Here is an 18019-nt window from a genome sequence, read left to right on the forward strand (position 1 = left end):
ACTACTTCAATAAATAATGGACAAGTGTGGTAGGAGGAACATTCCATGAAGAGCGGCACATTCCCTGCCCACATTTTGTTGCCTATTGAAGAGTTCCCAAATACTCCACACATTTAATTTGACCAAGGATAAGGGTAGAAATGTTCACATTCAGGCTATGTACACACACACTTTATTGTTCCACATTTTCAGCCTCAAAAATGACACCTGTACTTCATGCTAAAGACAAAAAGACAGCTGAATATTTCTGAAGTTTTCTCTGCCATTTTGTTGCTTTTGTTTTGTTGGTGTGTGTGTGTGTGTGTGTGTGTGTGTGTTTTTGTGTGTGTGTTTGTGTTCTTTACTTGTGTTTTATTTATTTTTTATTTATTTTTTTTTTTTTGGGGGGGGGGTGGGTTTGGGGGAAAGAGAGGGTTGCAATTTTTGTAAAAATTTTTCCAGACTTTTTTCTGATTTCTTTTGGAAAACAATACAAAATGTATTATGCGATTTGTATCATATTCCAAAACGCTAATTCCAAAATTCCAGATGTTACTTTAAGCCATAAAGGATTGTCCAGGGCTAACAGTCTGCTCCTGTCTGCACTATGGAGAGGAGAGAGGCTACTTGAGCTCTGAGCTTGTGAGTACTACATGTCCCCATTCTATTTACAGCTAAGGTTAACTTGTGACAGAATCCCAGGTCATTCAAGTCCCGCCACTGTCATCTGCTACTGTATGGGAATTAGCAGCCTTTTTGGTAAACTTTTTGAACCATAAACTGTAAGATCACAAATCTACAATCTAATGATTGGCCATGAACTAATTTATTCCTATAAAAGTCGTTCTGGTTCCCCTGAGATGTCTGGATGAGACTCTGAACTGTCTCAGCTCACAATTCTCCAAGATACTGGAACACCTTGAAAGTAGAACATTGTTTACAAGGCTAAATGTATCAACACCAAATTCCTTGATCCTATGTACTGTAAGTAAGTTTAAAAAAAAAAAAAAAAAAAAAAAAAAAAAAGACAAAAACGTTCTTTAAAAGAGTGGGTACTCCGGTGGAAAGCATCCCCCCCACCCACCCCCAACTTCTCTTAAAAATCTTAATCCTGCCAGCACTGCCAGTATGCTTCACAGGAAGTTGTATTTTCTGGAGTTCTTTTCCGTCTGACCACAGTGCTCTCTGCTGACACCTCTGTTCATGTCAGGAACTGTCCAGAGCAGGAGCAAATCCCCTTAGCAAACCTATCCTGCTCTTGACAGAGGTGTCAGCAGAGAACACTATAGTCAGACTGAAAAGAACTACTGCACTTCCTTTGGAGCATGCAGCAGCTGATAAATACTGGAAGGATTAAGATTGATTTAAAAAAAATATAATAATAATCATTGTATTTCACCTATTTTGTCCCTACCGTGTTGGTCCAGAGGAAGGTAAAAAATCCTTATGAGGGTTCTTCCACACTGGGAGAAAATTCCTTCATGATGCCAATATAGCAATCAGAATGATCCCTGGATTAACGTTCTGTCCCTATAAATCTAATATCATTAACCTGTTATGTGATTACTCTCCAGAAATGCATACAAGCCTCTTTTGAACTTTTGAGTTCACCATAACCAGTTCATCTGGCAGAAAATTCCATAGTCTCACTGCTCTTACAGAAAAACTGACCTTTGTTTATCGTAGGGTCACACAGAAGGGATCCACAGTGTATTTTACAGTGCAGATCTGCCGATGATGGACCCCATAGTGCGCCTGCTCGTAGCAGCAGTCCGCCGCGATGAGCAGATACACACAATCTGCCAGTCGCCGTGCGCATGCGTAATGTACTCGCACACATCGTGCCCCCTCCCCCTGCTCCCTGAGCTAGGCCAAGAGCAGAAGTGATGTGTGAGAGTGCACTGTGCATGCTCGTGGTGACTCGCAGATAGACATGTCTGCTCCTAGCAGCGGATTGCAGGCACAGCTGGAGGAACACTGTAGGGTCCATCATAGGCGGATCCGTTTCGTGTGACCCTACCCTCAATGTTTAAGTTCAGCATTGGTCTCCCGCACAAGCTCATGCTGGACGGTACAGTTGCCCAAACAACCCAGTGTGAGCTGCATCTTTCCATACAGATTTCTGCAGAATGGGCAGTAGACAACACTGGACTTTAACCAACCTTAGTTCCTCCTCTGTGACCTGCTGGATGAATCTCTTCTGTATATCTAAATACCAACAATTATAAGTGTAATGCAAGGGAATGAGAATCTAGAACCACATGCTCACATCTCCAGTGTGCTAGGATGATTTTTATTGGGTTTTAAACTTTTAGGTTTAGAAATCCGCTCACCTGCTCTGTGGGGCTCCGATCTGCTGAGGCAGGATCTATAACACTAGTAATGCTAGGCAACAGCAATTGTGTAGGCAATCTAATGATTGCATATTAAAGACCTCTATGGGGGACTTAAAAAGGGTAAATAAAATCCACCCCCTTTTTCCATTTTTCAAATCCAAAAAAACAAAACTAACCAAAGCCCACATATTTGGTATTGCCACGTGCGGAAATTTCTGAACTATTAACTTAAGGACACAATACACGGGTAATTTTCATTTTTTTCATATGAGGGCATGTTGTGGCTAACCTTGAACTGGAGGCATGTTTGGCTTTGCAGTCCTGTCATGGAACTGCTGCGTTTTTCTTACTGACTGCAATTTTGATTATTTTCCATAAAAATGTACCAAAAATGTGTGCAGTACCACAACAGTAATGCTAATAAAATGCCACGTGTGAACACAGCCTCTAGTCTCTGAAGAATGCAGTAATAACATTGCATCTCTTTCCATGCGATTTGCATTTTTTAACCTGAATTCTAAAACTGGTGTCAAAATGTTACATTTTGACACAAAATGAAACTTTAAAAATGTGGTGATAAAAAGGCAAGATCAATTTTATTGTCACATAATGACACAGGTTTTTGAATATATCCCTTAAAGCAGGGGTCTTAAACTCAAATTATCGGGGGGCCACTGGAGGTAGCAGCTGGGTGAGGCTGAGCCGCATGCGCCCCTCACATAATGCCCCCATCATGCGCCCCTCACATATAATGCCCCAATCATGCGCCCCTCATCATCCACCAGAACCCCCCCCCCCCCCCATCATCCACCAGCAACCCTCCCATTCCACCTACCCCCGTGTGGTAATAGCATGAGCTGACGGATGATGGGGGTGCTACTTCTGGGGGTTCCCCCACACTAGGTAGGCAGCAGGTTCCCCCACACTAGGTAGGCAGCAGGTTCCCCCACACTAGGTAGGCAGCAGGTTCCCCCACACTAGGTAGGCAGCAGGTTCCCCCACACTAGGTAGGCAGCAGGTTTCCCCCACACTAGGTAGGCAGCAGGTTTCCCCCACACTAGGTAGGCAGCAGGTTCCCCCACACTAGGTAGGCAGCAGGTTCCCCCACACTAGGTAGGCAGCAGGTTCCCCCACACTAGGTAGGCAGCAGGTTCCCCCACACTAGGAAGGCAGCAGGTTCCCCCACACTAGGTAGGCAGCAGGTTCCCCCACACTAGGTAGGCAGCAGGTTCCCCCACACTAGGAAGGCAGCAGGTTCCCCCACACTAGGAAGGCAGCAGGTTCACCACAGGTTCTGCGGAGGGACGTCACCTGCTTGAAACAATCTTATTTATCCACAATTTTGAAAGAGTAACAATTTTGTCCAGCCCATTTTTGGAGTTTGATGTGACATTATGTTTAAGTTGCTTTTTCCCTCCCTTTTTTGGTTTAGTTCCAATACACACAAAGGGAATAAACATGTGTATAACAAAACATGTGTTACTGCAATCCTTTTCTGTGAGAAATTCTTTATTTTCTTGAAAATTTTCAGGGGTGCCAACATTTACGGCCATCACTGTAAAGTTAAATAACATTATCCTGTACATAGCAAAAGAAAACCTCATACCCCAGCCAAGAAAATAGTGACAAGGCACAAACACTGTTCCTATTGAATTCTAGTTCTTTAGTAGTCAGCAGTGACTGCTGGGCACATGACAGTCAGCTGGGACACATGTATTCATTTCCTAGAAGCTTTTAACATAGTCACCCGACCCTCACACTAGAGGTCACTTCACAACACCACACACTATTCATCGTTATATAAACTATCAATAAAAACTATTTTTATATGATATTTATCACTGAACAAAATATGAGCTCGCACCATAGTGCAGTGTTTCCCAACCAGGGTGCCTCCAGCTGTTGCAAAACTACAACTCCCAGCATGCCCAGACAGCCGAAGGCTGTCTGGGCATGCTGGGAGTTGTAGTTTTGCAACAGCTGGAGGCACCCTGGTTGGGAAACACTGCCGTAGTGTTATATAGTTACACCACCTCATTGCAACAAATACGTTTTTTGTTTTTTTTGGTACGGTTTTGTCAGGTTTTTTCCCGTACCCAAAACCGTAGCCCAAGAAGGTTTTTGGTCCAGGTGAAAAACTGTATTCAAACCATATACTTTTTTAACATGGGAGTCAATGGGAACCGTACAGAACTGTATGTGCGTACGGTTCCATCCATTTTTCATACATATGTTTTTTGACTTTACACAGTTAAATTTTTCTTGGAATTTCAATCAAACAAGTGAAACTTATTCATAATGGAGTGAAAAGTTAAAAACATACATTTTTTTTTTTCTTAAAAAACGGATGCAACGGGACATCATTTTTCAAACTGTATACGGATTAAGATTTGTACACACGTTTTGATACAGTTTAGTCAGGTTTTGAGGAATCAGTTTTTTGTTATCAAAAACCTGATACGGGAACTGTATTGCAAAAACGTGGTGTGAACCCAGCCTAAAAATTGGTTTTTCTTCTTTGTCCAGTAGGGGGTGATTTAATTAAAGGAGTTTTCCATTGATGGCCAATCCTTAGAAAATAGATAGATCGTAGACAAGCTTCAAGGAAGAGAACGCAGGATTTCCAGCGCTGAACGGACCAACACAGGAATAGGTAACAAAAGTAGTTTAATAGACCATCACGCAACGCGTTTCACAGCTGATGCCTGAGGAAGCATTGTTTGTGCCATGAAACACGTTGAATGACTTGAATGACCTATTCCTGTGTTGGTCCATTCAGCGCTGGAAATCCTGCGTTCTCTTCTAAGAAGATTTTCCAAGGTCTATCCATTGTACGTGGCAGGAGGGATGCAGAAGGATCATACTTTTCCATTGTTTTGTATGGGCTGCACAACATGCTGGTGTAAGCGCAGCCCATACTATGCGGATCCCATTACCTTGTTGGTTTACATTATTGATCGCTCTCTCCTTGTCTCTATCCTCAGAACAGACCATAAAACATATGCTTGGAGGATGTCCAGCACACGACCAATCAGCTGTTTGCCATAACCATGACACTTGTACCAGCTCCCATCCACCTTAGTGCTGCAGTAACCCAGCATGACAGAGCTGTCTGTGTCCAGAAATCTTTACTGTACGTACAGGTGACATGGCTATGGCAAACAGCTGATCACTAGAGTGGCCAGGGCCCCCACTTATCCAACACTGATGGTCAGTCCTGAGAATAGACATCATTACAAACCCCTTTAATTCTAGGTGTGGATCAGGGTTGTCAATCCACTCTTTGGGTGTTATGAGGGGTATGTATTAAATTTACAGGGCCTGGCTGGGGGGGGGGAAGACACCTGTCATCAGTTTTATGCTGACTAAACTGTGGGCAGCATAAGACTGGCACAGGCAGTGCAGTGGCACAATGAATCCATCTTACAGGCTATGGTGTTTCAGAGTAATCAGTTTAAAAATGCTGGTGGGACCCCGATACCTAGTCATTGGGGAGGGTTCCGAATCCCGCCTGTTGCTTCCCTCCTGGCCGGCCTGAGTATACACATCGCTCCCTATCTGTGTATAGGGGTGGACAGCATCCGCCAATGTAATTCAGGGTAATTCATAGTGTCCCAGCATTGAGCAGCCTGCAGTTTGGGTAGCATAAAACTGACAGGTTCCCTTTAAACCATTTCAGGGGTCTGATGGGTCTAGCATCTAACATGGGGTATGAACGCATTTAGGGGGTTTGTCTGGAGCACAAAGCTGTAGGTATTCCAAGTGCTGTTCTGCTTTTGGTTTGGGCTCAAACTAGCGTATTAAAAGGGTACTCCGGAGGAACACTTTTTTTTTATTTTTTTATTTTAAATCAACTGGTGCCAGTAAATTACTCTTCTTAAAAAAATCTTAATCCTACCAGTATACCAGTACTTTTCAGCTGCTGTATACTACACAGGAAGTTCGTTTCTTTATGAATTTCCTTTCTGTCTGACCACTAGAGATGAGCGAACTTACAGTAAATTCGATTCGTCACGAACTTCTCGGCTCGGCAGTTGATGGCTTATCCTGCATAAATTAGTTCAGCTTTCAGGTGCTCCGGTGGGCTGGAAAAGGTGGATACATTCCTAGGAGACTCTTTCCTAGGAATGTATCCACCTTTTCCAGCCCACCGGAGCACCTGAAAGCTGAACTAATTTATGCAGGAAAAGTCATCAACTGCCGAGCCGAGAAGTTCGTGACGAATCGAATTTACTGTAAGTTCGCTCATCTCTACTGACATCTCTGTCCATGTCAGGAAAGTCCAGAGCAGGAGAGGTTTGCTATGGGGATTTTCTCCTACTCTGGACAGTTCCTGACATGGACAGATGTGTCAGCAGAGAGCACTGGAAGGATTAAGATTTTTAAATAGAAGTAATGTACAAATCTGTTTAATGTTCTGGCACCAGTTGATTTGAAAAAAAAAAAAAGATTTTTTTTACTGGAGTACCCCTTTAAAGACATTTCTACATCCATATTAAAGTTGTTCTAAGGGTCTGATGACCCAAACTGACCGCTGTCCATTCAGGTGATCAGCCCTGTAGTAATAAGGATGCAAAAATGTGTCTATTATCCAATCTGTGAAGCTAGCCTTATGTGTCAGCTATTTATACATTGTGACACCAGCTGATCTTGGGGGATGTGACCCCAACAGGGTGGATGCTCAGAGGAGTATGAAAAGACATAAGATTGTATCCCATCCACGCAGATAAGATACTTAAAAAAATTAAATTTACTCTGCATTAGATTTTGATCCCAAATTACCAAACAGAATGAAACAACGTGCAGCTGATCCCACTGTTCTGTGACCCCTGCTCCTATACTGACCTATGCGTCACTCTCTCCTACGAGCGACACATTCATCACCAAGGTGCACACCCTAGTGATGACTGTAGCATAGGACAACACTATAGGACAAGTCAAACATTTGTTATTGATATATTCTATATAATATGACAATAATAAAAAATTATTCTAAGTATGTTTAAATAAAATGGGTAGGGTCACACATTTTTTGGCAGCTGATTCTGCTACCCATTGATTTCAATGGATAGGAAAATACGCAGCAGCAAAATATGGCACGTGTGACTCTACCGAAAACTACATTTTCTTACAGAATGAGACCCATAGATCTTAGGAGGAAGTGAAGTCAGTGAGATTAGGAGTAAGGCCCTTGTAAGGAGCAGGTATGATCAGCCCTATACCGTACTAAAGAGAAGGTATGATCAGCCCTATACCGTACTAAAGAGCAGGTATGATCAGCCCTATACCGTACTAAAGAGCAGGTATGATCAGCCCCATACCGTACTAAAGAGCAGGTATGATCAGCCCTATACCGTACTAAAGAGCAGGTATGATCAGCCCTATACCGTACTAAAGAGCAGGTATGATCAGCCCTATACCGTACTAAAGAGCAGGTATGATCAGCCCTATACCGTACTAAAGAGCAGGTATGATCAGCCCTATACCGTACTAAAGAGCAGGTATGATCAGCCCTATACCGTACTAAAGAGCAGGTATGATCAGCCCTATACCGTACTAAAGAGCAGGTATGATCAGCCCTATACCGTACTAAAGAGCAGGTATGATCAGCCCCATACCGTACTAAAGAGAAGGTATGATCAGCCCCATACCGTACTAAAGAGCAGGTATGATCAGCCCCATACCGTACTAAAGAGAAGGTATGATCAGCCCCATACCGTACTAAAGAGCAGGTATGATCAGCCCTATACCGTACTAAAGAGCAGGTATGATCAGCCCCATACCGTACTAAAGAGCAGGTATGATCAGCCCCATACCGTACTAAAGAGCAGGTATGATCAGCCCTATACCGTACTAAAGAGCAGGTATGATCAGCCCTATACCGTACTAAAGAGCAAACCACACACACACACACTACACCCTGTAACATAGCAGAGCCCGGGTATATACACTACACCCTGTAACATAGCAGAGCCCGGGTATATACACACTACACCCTGTAACATAGCAGAGCCCGAGTATATACACACTACACCCTGTAACATAGCAGAGCCCGGGTATATACACTACACCCTGTAACATAGCAGAGCCCGGGTATATACACACTACACCCTGTAACATAGCAGAGCCCGGGTATATACACACTACACCCTGTAACATAGCAGAGCCCGAGTATATACACACTACACCCTGTAACATAGCAGAGCCCGAGTATATACACACTACACCCTGTAACATAGCAGAGCCCGAGTATATACACACTACACCCTGTAACATAGCAGAGCCCGAGTATATACACACTACACCCTGTAACATAGCAGAGCCCGAGTATATACACACTACACCCTGTAACATAGCAGAGCCCGAGTATATACACACTACACCCTGTAACATAGCAGAGCCCGAGTATATACACACTACACCCTGTAACATAGCAGAGCCCGAGTATATACACTACACCCTGTAACATAGCAGAGCCCGAGTATATATACACTACAACCTGTAACATAGCAGAGCCCGAGTATATACACACACTACACCCTGTAACATAGCAGAGCCCGAGTATATACACACACTACACCCTGTAACATAGCAGAGCCCGAGTATATACACACACTACACCCTGTAACATAGCAGAGCCCGAGTATACACACTACACCCTGTAACATAGCAGAGCCCGAGTATACACACTACACCCTGTAACATAGCAGAACCCGAGTATACACACTACACCCTGTAACATAGCAGAACCCGAGTATACACACTACACCCTGTAACATAGCAGAACCCGAGTATACACACTACACCCTGTAACATAGCAGAGCCCGAGTATACACACTACACCCTGTAACATAGCAGAGCCCGAGTATACACACTACACCCTGTAACATAGCAGAGCCCGAGTATATACACACTACACCCTGTAACATAGCAGAGCCCGAGTATATACACTACACCCTGTAACATAGCAGAGCCCGAGTATATACACTACACCCTGTAACATAGCAGAGCCCGAGTATATATACACTACACCCTGTAACATAGCAGAGCCCGAGTATATATACACTACACCCTGTAACATAGCAGAGCCCGAGTATATACACACTACACCCTGTAACATAGCAGAGCCCGAGTATATACACTACACCCTGTAACATAGCAGAGCCCGAGTATATATACACTACACCCTGTAATATAGCAGAGCCCGAGTATATACACACTACACCCTGTAACATAGCAGAGCCCGAGTATATACACACTACACCCTGTAACATAGCAGAGCCCGAGTATATACACACACTACACCCTGTAACATAGCAGAGCCCGAGTATATACACACACTACACCCTGTAACATAGCAGAGCCCGAGTATATACACACACTACACCCTGTAACATAGCAGAGCCCGAGTATATACACACACTACACCCTGTAACATAGCAGAGCCCGAGTATACACACTACACCCTGTAACATAGCAGAGCCCGAGTATACACACTACACCCTGTAACATAGCAGAGCCCGAGTATACACACTACACCCTGTAACATAGCAGAGCCCGAGTATATACACACTACACCCTGTAACATAGCAGAGCCCGAGTATACACACTACACCCTGTAACATAGCAGAGCCCGAGTATATACACACTACACCCTGTAACATAGCAGAGCCCGGGTATATACACTACACCCTGTAACATAGCAGAGCCCGAGTATATACACACTACACATTGTAACATAGCAGAGCCCGAGTATATACACTACACCCTGTAACATAGCAGAGCCCGGGTATATACACACTACACCCTGTAACATAGCAGAGCCCGAGTATATACACAATACACCCTGTAACATAGCAGAGCCCGAGTATATACACTACACCCTGTAACATAGCAGAGCCCGAGTATACACACTACACCCTGTAACATAGCAGAGCCCGAGTATATATACACACTACACCCTGTAACATAGCAGAGCCCGTGTATATACACTACACCCTGTAACATAGCAGAGCCCGAGTATATACACACTACACCCTGTAACATAGCAGAGCCCGAGTATATACACACTACACCCTGTAACATAGCAGAGCCCGAGTATATACACACTACACCCTGTAACATAGCAGAGCCCGTGTATATACACTACACCCTGTAACATAGCAGAGCCCGAGTATATATACACACTACACCCTGTAACATAGCAGAGCCCGTGTATATACACTACACCCTGTAACATAGCAGAGCCCGAGTATATACACACTACACCCTGTAACATAGCAGAGCCCGAGTATATACACACTACACCCTGTAACATAGCAGAGCCCGAGTATATACACTACACCCTGTAACATAGCAGAGCCCGAGTATATACACTACACCCTGTAACATAGCAGAGCCCGAGTATATACACACTACACCCTGTAACATAGCAGAGCCCGAGTATATACACACACTACACCCTGTAACATAGCAGAGCCCGAGTATATACACACTACACCCTGTAACATAGCAGAGCCCGGGTATATACACTACACCCTGTAACATAGCAGAGCCCGAGTATATACACACTACACCCTGTAACATAGCAGAGCCCGAGTATATACACTACACCCTGTAACATAGCAGAGCCCGAGTATATATACACTACACCCTGTAACATAGCAGAGCCCGAGTATATACACTACACCCTGTAACATAGCAGAGCCCGAGTATATATACACTACACCCTGTAACATAGCAGAGCCCGGGTATATACACTACACCCTGTAACATAGCAGAGCCCGAGTATATATACACTACACCCTGTAACATAGCAGAGCCCGAGTATATACACTACAGCGCCTGTGTACACGCACTACATACACCCTGTGACACAGCAGAGCACGTACCTTGCTGAGTAGATGTAGCAGTGTGAGCAGACACAGGGTGAGGAGCCTGCAGGCGGCCATCGCTCCGTACTATCGGTGTGCCCTCGCTGTACTCCACAGGAAACCGCTCCCCGTACCGGTCCCTCACTGTCACCGGCTGATGACCGCAAGCGCCCCTCCTCTTCCCGTCACAGGCGCCGCAGCCAATCAGAGGCGGGGAGCGGTGTGGCACGAGGGGGGCGGTCTCCTGGCTCGGGCTTGTAGTGCAGGGTGTCGGTGGTTGTATACACTGTTTACTCTCCGGCCATGCTGGGACTTGTAGTTTTGCAAAAGCTGAAGAGCTGGTTTGAAACTTTGCAGTGTCCTCTATAAAACGTACAGAATCTTTCCACACAATAATTGTAACCAGTGTATGCATATTGTTATAACATCGTAGCTACAGGACCTCCTCCGGCCTCACACATGGGCTTCTGAGCCATACAACACATTACCAGTGTGTGAACCCAGCCCAAGGAGAGGGCTACATGGTGACTTTGTCATGTGACCCACCCTATACGGTGACTTTGTCATATGTCCCACCCTATACAGTGACTGTCATATGTCCCACCCTATACGGTGACTTTGTCATATGTCCCACCCTATACGGTGACTTTGTCATGTGTCCCACCCTATACAGTGACTTTGTCATGTGTCCCACCCTATACGGTGACTTTGTCATATGTCCCACCCTATACGGTGACTTTGTCATATGTCCCACCCTATACAGTGACTTTGTCATGTGTCCCACCCTATACGGTGACTTTGTCATGTGTCCCACCCTATACAGTGACTTTGTCATGTATCCCACCCTATACCGTGACTTTGTCATGTGTCCCACCCTATACCGTGACTTTGTCATGTGTCCCACCCTATACAGTGACTTTGTCATATGTCCCACCCTATACCGTGACTTTGTCATGTGTCCCACCCTATACAGTGACTTTGTCATGTATCCCACCCTATACCGTGACTTTGTCATGTGTCCCACCCTATACCGTGACTTTGTCATGTGACCCACCCTATACAGTGACTTTGTCATGTGTCCCACCCTATACAGTGACTTTGTCATGTGTCCCACCCTATACAGTGACTTTGTCATGTGTCCCACCCTATACCGTGACTTTGTCATGTATCCCACCCTATACAGTGACTTTGTCATGTGTCCCACCCTATACAGTGACTTTGTCATGTATCCCACCCTATACAGTGACTTTGTCATGTGTCCCACCCTATACGGTGACTTTGTCATGTGTCCCACCCTATACAGTGACTTTGTCATGTATCCCACCCTATACAGTGACTTTGTCATGTGTCCCACCCTATACGGTGACTTTGTCATGTGTCCCACCCTATACAGTGACTTTGTCATGTGTCCCACCCTATACAGTGACTTTGTCATGTGTCCCACCCTATACCGTGACTTTGTCATGTGTCCCACCCTATACAGTGACTTTGTCATGTGTCCCACCCTATACAGTGACTTTGTCATGTATCCCACCCTATACAGTGACTTTGTCATGTGTCCCACCCTATACGGTGACTTTGTCATGTGTCCCTCCCTATACAGTGACTTTGTCATGTGTCCCTCCCTATACGGTGACTTTGTCATGTATTTCACCCTATACGGTGACTGTGTCATGTGACCCACCCTATACGGTGACTTTGTCATGTGACCCACCCTATACGGTGACTTTGTCATGTGTCCCACCCTATACGGTGACTTTTTAATTTGTCCCTCCCTATACAGTGACTTTGTCATATGTCCCTCCCTATACGATTACTTTGTCATGTGTCCCACCGCATACGGTGACTTTGTCATGTATCCCACCCTATACCGTGACTTTGTCATGTGACCCACCCTATACCGTGACTTTGTCATGTGTCCCATCCTATACCGTGACTTTGTCATGTGTCCCACCCTATACAGTGACTTTGTCATGTGTCCCACCCTATACAGTGACTTTGTCATGTGTCCCACCCTATACCGTGACTTTGTCATGTGTCCCACCCTATACAGTGACTTTGTCATGTGTCCCACCCTATACAGTGACTTTGTCATGTGACCCACCCTATACAGTTACTTTGTCATGTGACCCACCCTATACGGTGACTTTGTCATGTGTCCCACCCTATACAGTGACTTTGTCATGTGTCCCACCCTATACCGTGACTTTGTCATGTGTCCCACCCTATACAGTGACTTTGTCATGTGTCCCACCCTATACAGTGACTTTGTCATGTGACCCACCCTATACAGTTACTTTGTCATGTGACCCACCCTATACGGTGACTTTGTCATGTGTCCCACCCTATACAGTGACTTTGTCATGTGTCCCACCCTATACCGTGACTTTGTCATGTGTCCCACCCTATACAGTGACTTTGTCATGTGACCCACCCTATACGGTGACTTTGTCATGTGTCCCACCCTATACGGTGACTTTTTAATTTGTCCCTCCCTATACAGTGACTTTGTCATATGTCCCTCCTTATACGATGACTTTGACATGTTTCCCACCCTATACGGTGACTTTGTCATGTGTCCCACCCTATACAGTGACTTTGTCATGTGTCCCACCCTATACCGTGACTTTGTCATGTGACCCACCCTATACCGTGACTTTGTCATGTGACCCACCCTATACAGTGACTTTGTCATGTGTCCCACCCTATACAGTGACTTTGTCATGTGTCCCACCCTATACCGTGACTTTGTCATGTGTCCCACCCTATACAGTGACTTTGTCATGTGTCCCACCCTATACGGTGACTTTGTCATCTGTCCCACCCTATACGGTGACTTTGTCATGTGTCCCTCCCTATACAGTGACTTTGTCATGTGTCCCATCCTATACCATGACTTTGTCATGTGTCCCACCCTATACCGTGACTTTGTCATGTGTCCCACCCTATACAGTGACTTTGTCATGTGACCCACCCTATACGGTGACTTTGTCATGTGTCCCACCCTATACGGTGACTTTTTAATTTGTCCCTCCCTATACAGTGACTTTGTCATATGTCCCTCCTTATACGATGACTTTGACATGTTTCCCACCCTATACGGTGACTTTGTCATGTGTCCCACCCTATACAGTGACTTTGTCATGTGTCCCACCCTATACCGTGACTTTGTCATGTGTCCCACCCTATACAGTGACTTTGTCATGTGACCCACCCTAAACGGTGACTTTGTCATGTGTCCCACCCTATACGGTGACTTTTTAATTTGTCCCTCCCTATACAGTGACTTTGTCATATGTCCCTCCTTATGCGATGACTTTGACATGTTTCCCACCCTATACGGTGACTTTGTCATGTATCCCACCCTATACGGTGACTTTGTCATGTGACCCACCCTATACAGTGACTTTGTCATGTGTCCCACCCTATACAGTGACTTTGTCATGTGTCCCACCCTAAACGGTGACTTTGTCATATGTCCCACCCTATACAGTGACTTTGTCATGTTTCCCACCCTATACGGTGACTTTTTAATGTGTCCCACCCTATACAGTGACTTTGTCATATGTCCCTCCCTATACGGTGACTTTGTCATATGTCCCTCCCTATACGATGACTTTGTCATGTGTCCCACCCTATAAGGTGACTTTGTCATATGTCCCACCCTATACAGTGACTTTGTCATGTGTCCCACTCTATACAGTGACTTTGTCATGTGTCCCACCCTATATGGTGACTTTTTAATGTGTCCCACCCTATACAGTGACTTTGTCATGGGTCCCACCCTATACAGTGACTTTGTCATGTGTCCCACCCTATACAGTGACTTTGTCATATGTCCCACCCTATACAGTGACTCTGTCATGTGTCCCACCCTATACAGTGACTTTTTAATGTGTCCCACCCTATACAGTGACTTTGTCATTTGTCCCACCCTATACAGTGACTTTGTCATGTGTCCCACCCTATACAGTGACTTTGTCATATGTCCCACCCTATACAGTGACTTTGTCATGTGTCCCACCCTATGCAGTGACTTTGTCAGGTGTCCCACCCTATACAGTGACTTTGTCATATGTCCCACCCTATACGGTGACTTTTTAATGTGCCCCTCCCTATACAGTGACTTTGTCATATGTCCCTCCCTATACGATGACTTTGTCATGTGACCCACCCTATACAGTGGCTTTGTCATGTGTCCCACCCTATACGGTGACTTTGTCATATGTCCCACCCTATACAGTGACTCTGTCATGTTTCCCACCCTATACGGTGACTTTGTCATGTATCCCACCCTATACGGTGACTTTGTCATGTGACCCACCCGATACAGTGACTTTGTCATGTGTCCCACTCTATACGGTGACTTTGTCATATGTCCCACCCTATACAGTGACTTTGTCATGTGTCCCACCCTATACGGTGACTTTGTCATGTGTCCCACCCTATACAGTGACTTTGTCATGTGTCCCACCCTATACGGTGACTTTTTAATGTGTCCCACCCTATACAGTGACTTTGTCATGTGTCCCACCCTATACAGTGACTTTGTCATGTGTTCTACCCTATACAGTGACTTTGTCATGTGTTTCACCCTATATAGTGACTTTGTCATATGTCCCACCCTATACAGTGACTTTGTCATGTGTCCCACCCTATACGGTGACTTTTTAATGTGTCCCACCCTATACAGTGACTTTGTCATGTGTCCCACCCTATACAGTGACTTTGTCATGTGTCTCACCCTATACAGTGACTTTGTCATGTGTTCCACCTTATACTGTGACTTTGTCATATGTCCCACCCTATACAGTGACTTTGTCATGTGTCCCACCCTATACAGTGACTTTTTAATGTGTCCCACCCTATACAGTGACTTTGTCATGTGTCCCACCCTATACAGTGACTTTGTCATGTGTCCCACCCTATACAGTGACTTTGTCATATGTCCCACCCTATACAGTGACTTTGTCATGTGTCCCACCCTATACGGTGACTTTTTAATGTTTCCCACCCTATACGGTGACTTTGTCATGTGTCCCACCCTATACGGTGACTTTGGAATGTGTCCCACCCTATACAGTGACTTTGTCATGTGCCCCACCCTATACTGTGACTTTTTAATGTGTCCCACCCTATACAGTGACTTTGTCATGTGTCCCACCCAATACAGTGACTTTGTCATGTGTTCTACCCTATACAGTGACTTTGTCATGTGTTCCACCCTATATAGTGACTTTGTCATATGTCCCACCCTATACAGTGACTTTGTCATGTGTCCCACCCTATACGGTGACTTTTTAATGTGTCCCACCCTATACAGTGACTTTGTCATGTGTCCCACCCTATACAGTGACTTTGTCATGTGTCTCACCCTATACAGTGACTTTGTCATGTGTTCCACCTTATACAGTGACTTTGTCATATGTCCCACCCTATACAGTGACTTTGTCATGTGTCCCACCCTATACAGTGACTTTGTCATGTGTCCCACCCTATACAGTGACTTTGTCATGTGTCCCACCCTATACAGTGACTTTGTCATATGTCCCACCCTATACAGTGACTTTGTCATGTGTCCCACCCTATACGGTGACTTTTTAATGTGTCCCACCCTATACAGTGACTTTGTCATGTGTCCCACCCTATACAGTGACTTTGTAATGTGTCCCACCCTATACAGTGACTTTGTCATATGTCCCACCCTATACGGTGACTTTTTAATGTGTCCCTCCCTATACAGTGACTTTGTCATATGTCCCTCCCTATACGATGACTTTGTCACGTGTCCCACCTTATACAGTGACTTTGTCATGTGTTCCACCCCATACGGTGACTTTGGCATGTCCCACCCTATACGGTGACTTTGGCATTTGTTCCACCCTATACTGTGACTTTGGCATGTGTCCCACCTTATATGGTGACTTTGGAATGTGTCCCACCCTATACGATGACTTTGTCATGTGTCCCACCCTATACGGTAACTTTGGAACGTGTCCCACCCTATGCAGTGATTTTGGCATGTGTTTCACCCCATACGGTGACTTTGGCATGTCTCACCCTATACAGTGATTTTGGTGTGTATCCCACCCTATATGGTGTCTTTGATGTGTGTCCCACCATATGTGTCATGAATGTCTTATAGGTGGAGTCCTGTAATAAGCTGCAAGTGACCACAACCAGATGTCCATCATGCTTGGATATCTGGCATCTTTTAGGTCCCAGCCACTTGGGGGTCACACCACGACCCCATTCATTAGCTGGGAAGCTGTGGTAGTGGGGAAAGGGCATCTTAGGTCACATGACTCCCACTTATTAGGAATTCATAAAACATATGGGTAGACGACTATTGTTTTTTTTTTTTTTTACAAATCTGTGGTAAAGTTCACACTGTATATGGAATTTGCCTTGGATTCCATACTGTGTGACATAAATGGTTGTCACGATGCCGGCTGGCAGGAGGTGGATCCTCTGTGCCAGAGAGGGATAGCGAGGACCGTGCTAGTGGACCGGTTCTAAGACACTACAGGTTTTCACCAGAGCCCGCCGCAAAGCGGGATGGTCTTGCTGCGGCGGTAGTGACCAGGTCGTATCCACTAGCAACGGCTCACCTCTCTGGCTGCTGAAGATAGGCGAGGTACAAGGGAGTAGGCAGAAGCAAAGTCGGACGTAGCAGAAGGTCGGGGGCAGGCGGCAAGGTTCGTAGTCAGGGGAGATAGCAAAGTTCTGGTACACAGGGTATAAACACACAAAAACGCTTTCACTAGGCTCTAGGGCAACAAGATCCGGCAAGGAAGTGCAAGGGAGGAGACTAGATATAGCCAGGAAACA

The 18019-nt window shown here is 45.2% G+C and overlaps 1 protein-coding gene across 1 annotated transcript in view; it reads right to left on the reverse strand.

The window, feature by feature from the left end:
• The window catches only part of NPC1 (NPC intracellular cholesterol transporter 1), a 64933-nt gene extending 53571 nt beyond the window's left edge, over nucleotides 1-11362 (reverse strand). The window contains exon 1 of the mRNA XM_056521724.1: nucleotides 11207-11362. Coding sequence (XP_056377699.1) covers nucleotides 11207-11266 — 60 coding nt within the window. The 5' untranslated portion in view covers nucleotides 11267-11362. The remainder of the gene's footprint in view (nucleotides 1-11206) is intronic.
• Nucleotides 11363-18019: the final 6657 nt, after the last annotated feature.

Source organism: Hyla sarda, chromosome 5, assembly GCF_029499605.1.
Source record: "Hyla sarda isolate aHylSar1 chromosome 5, aHylSar1.hap1, whole genome shotgun sequence".
Taxonomy (NCBI): Eukaryota; Metazoa; Chordata; class Amphibia; order Anura; family Hylidae; genus Hyla; species Hyla sarda.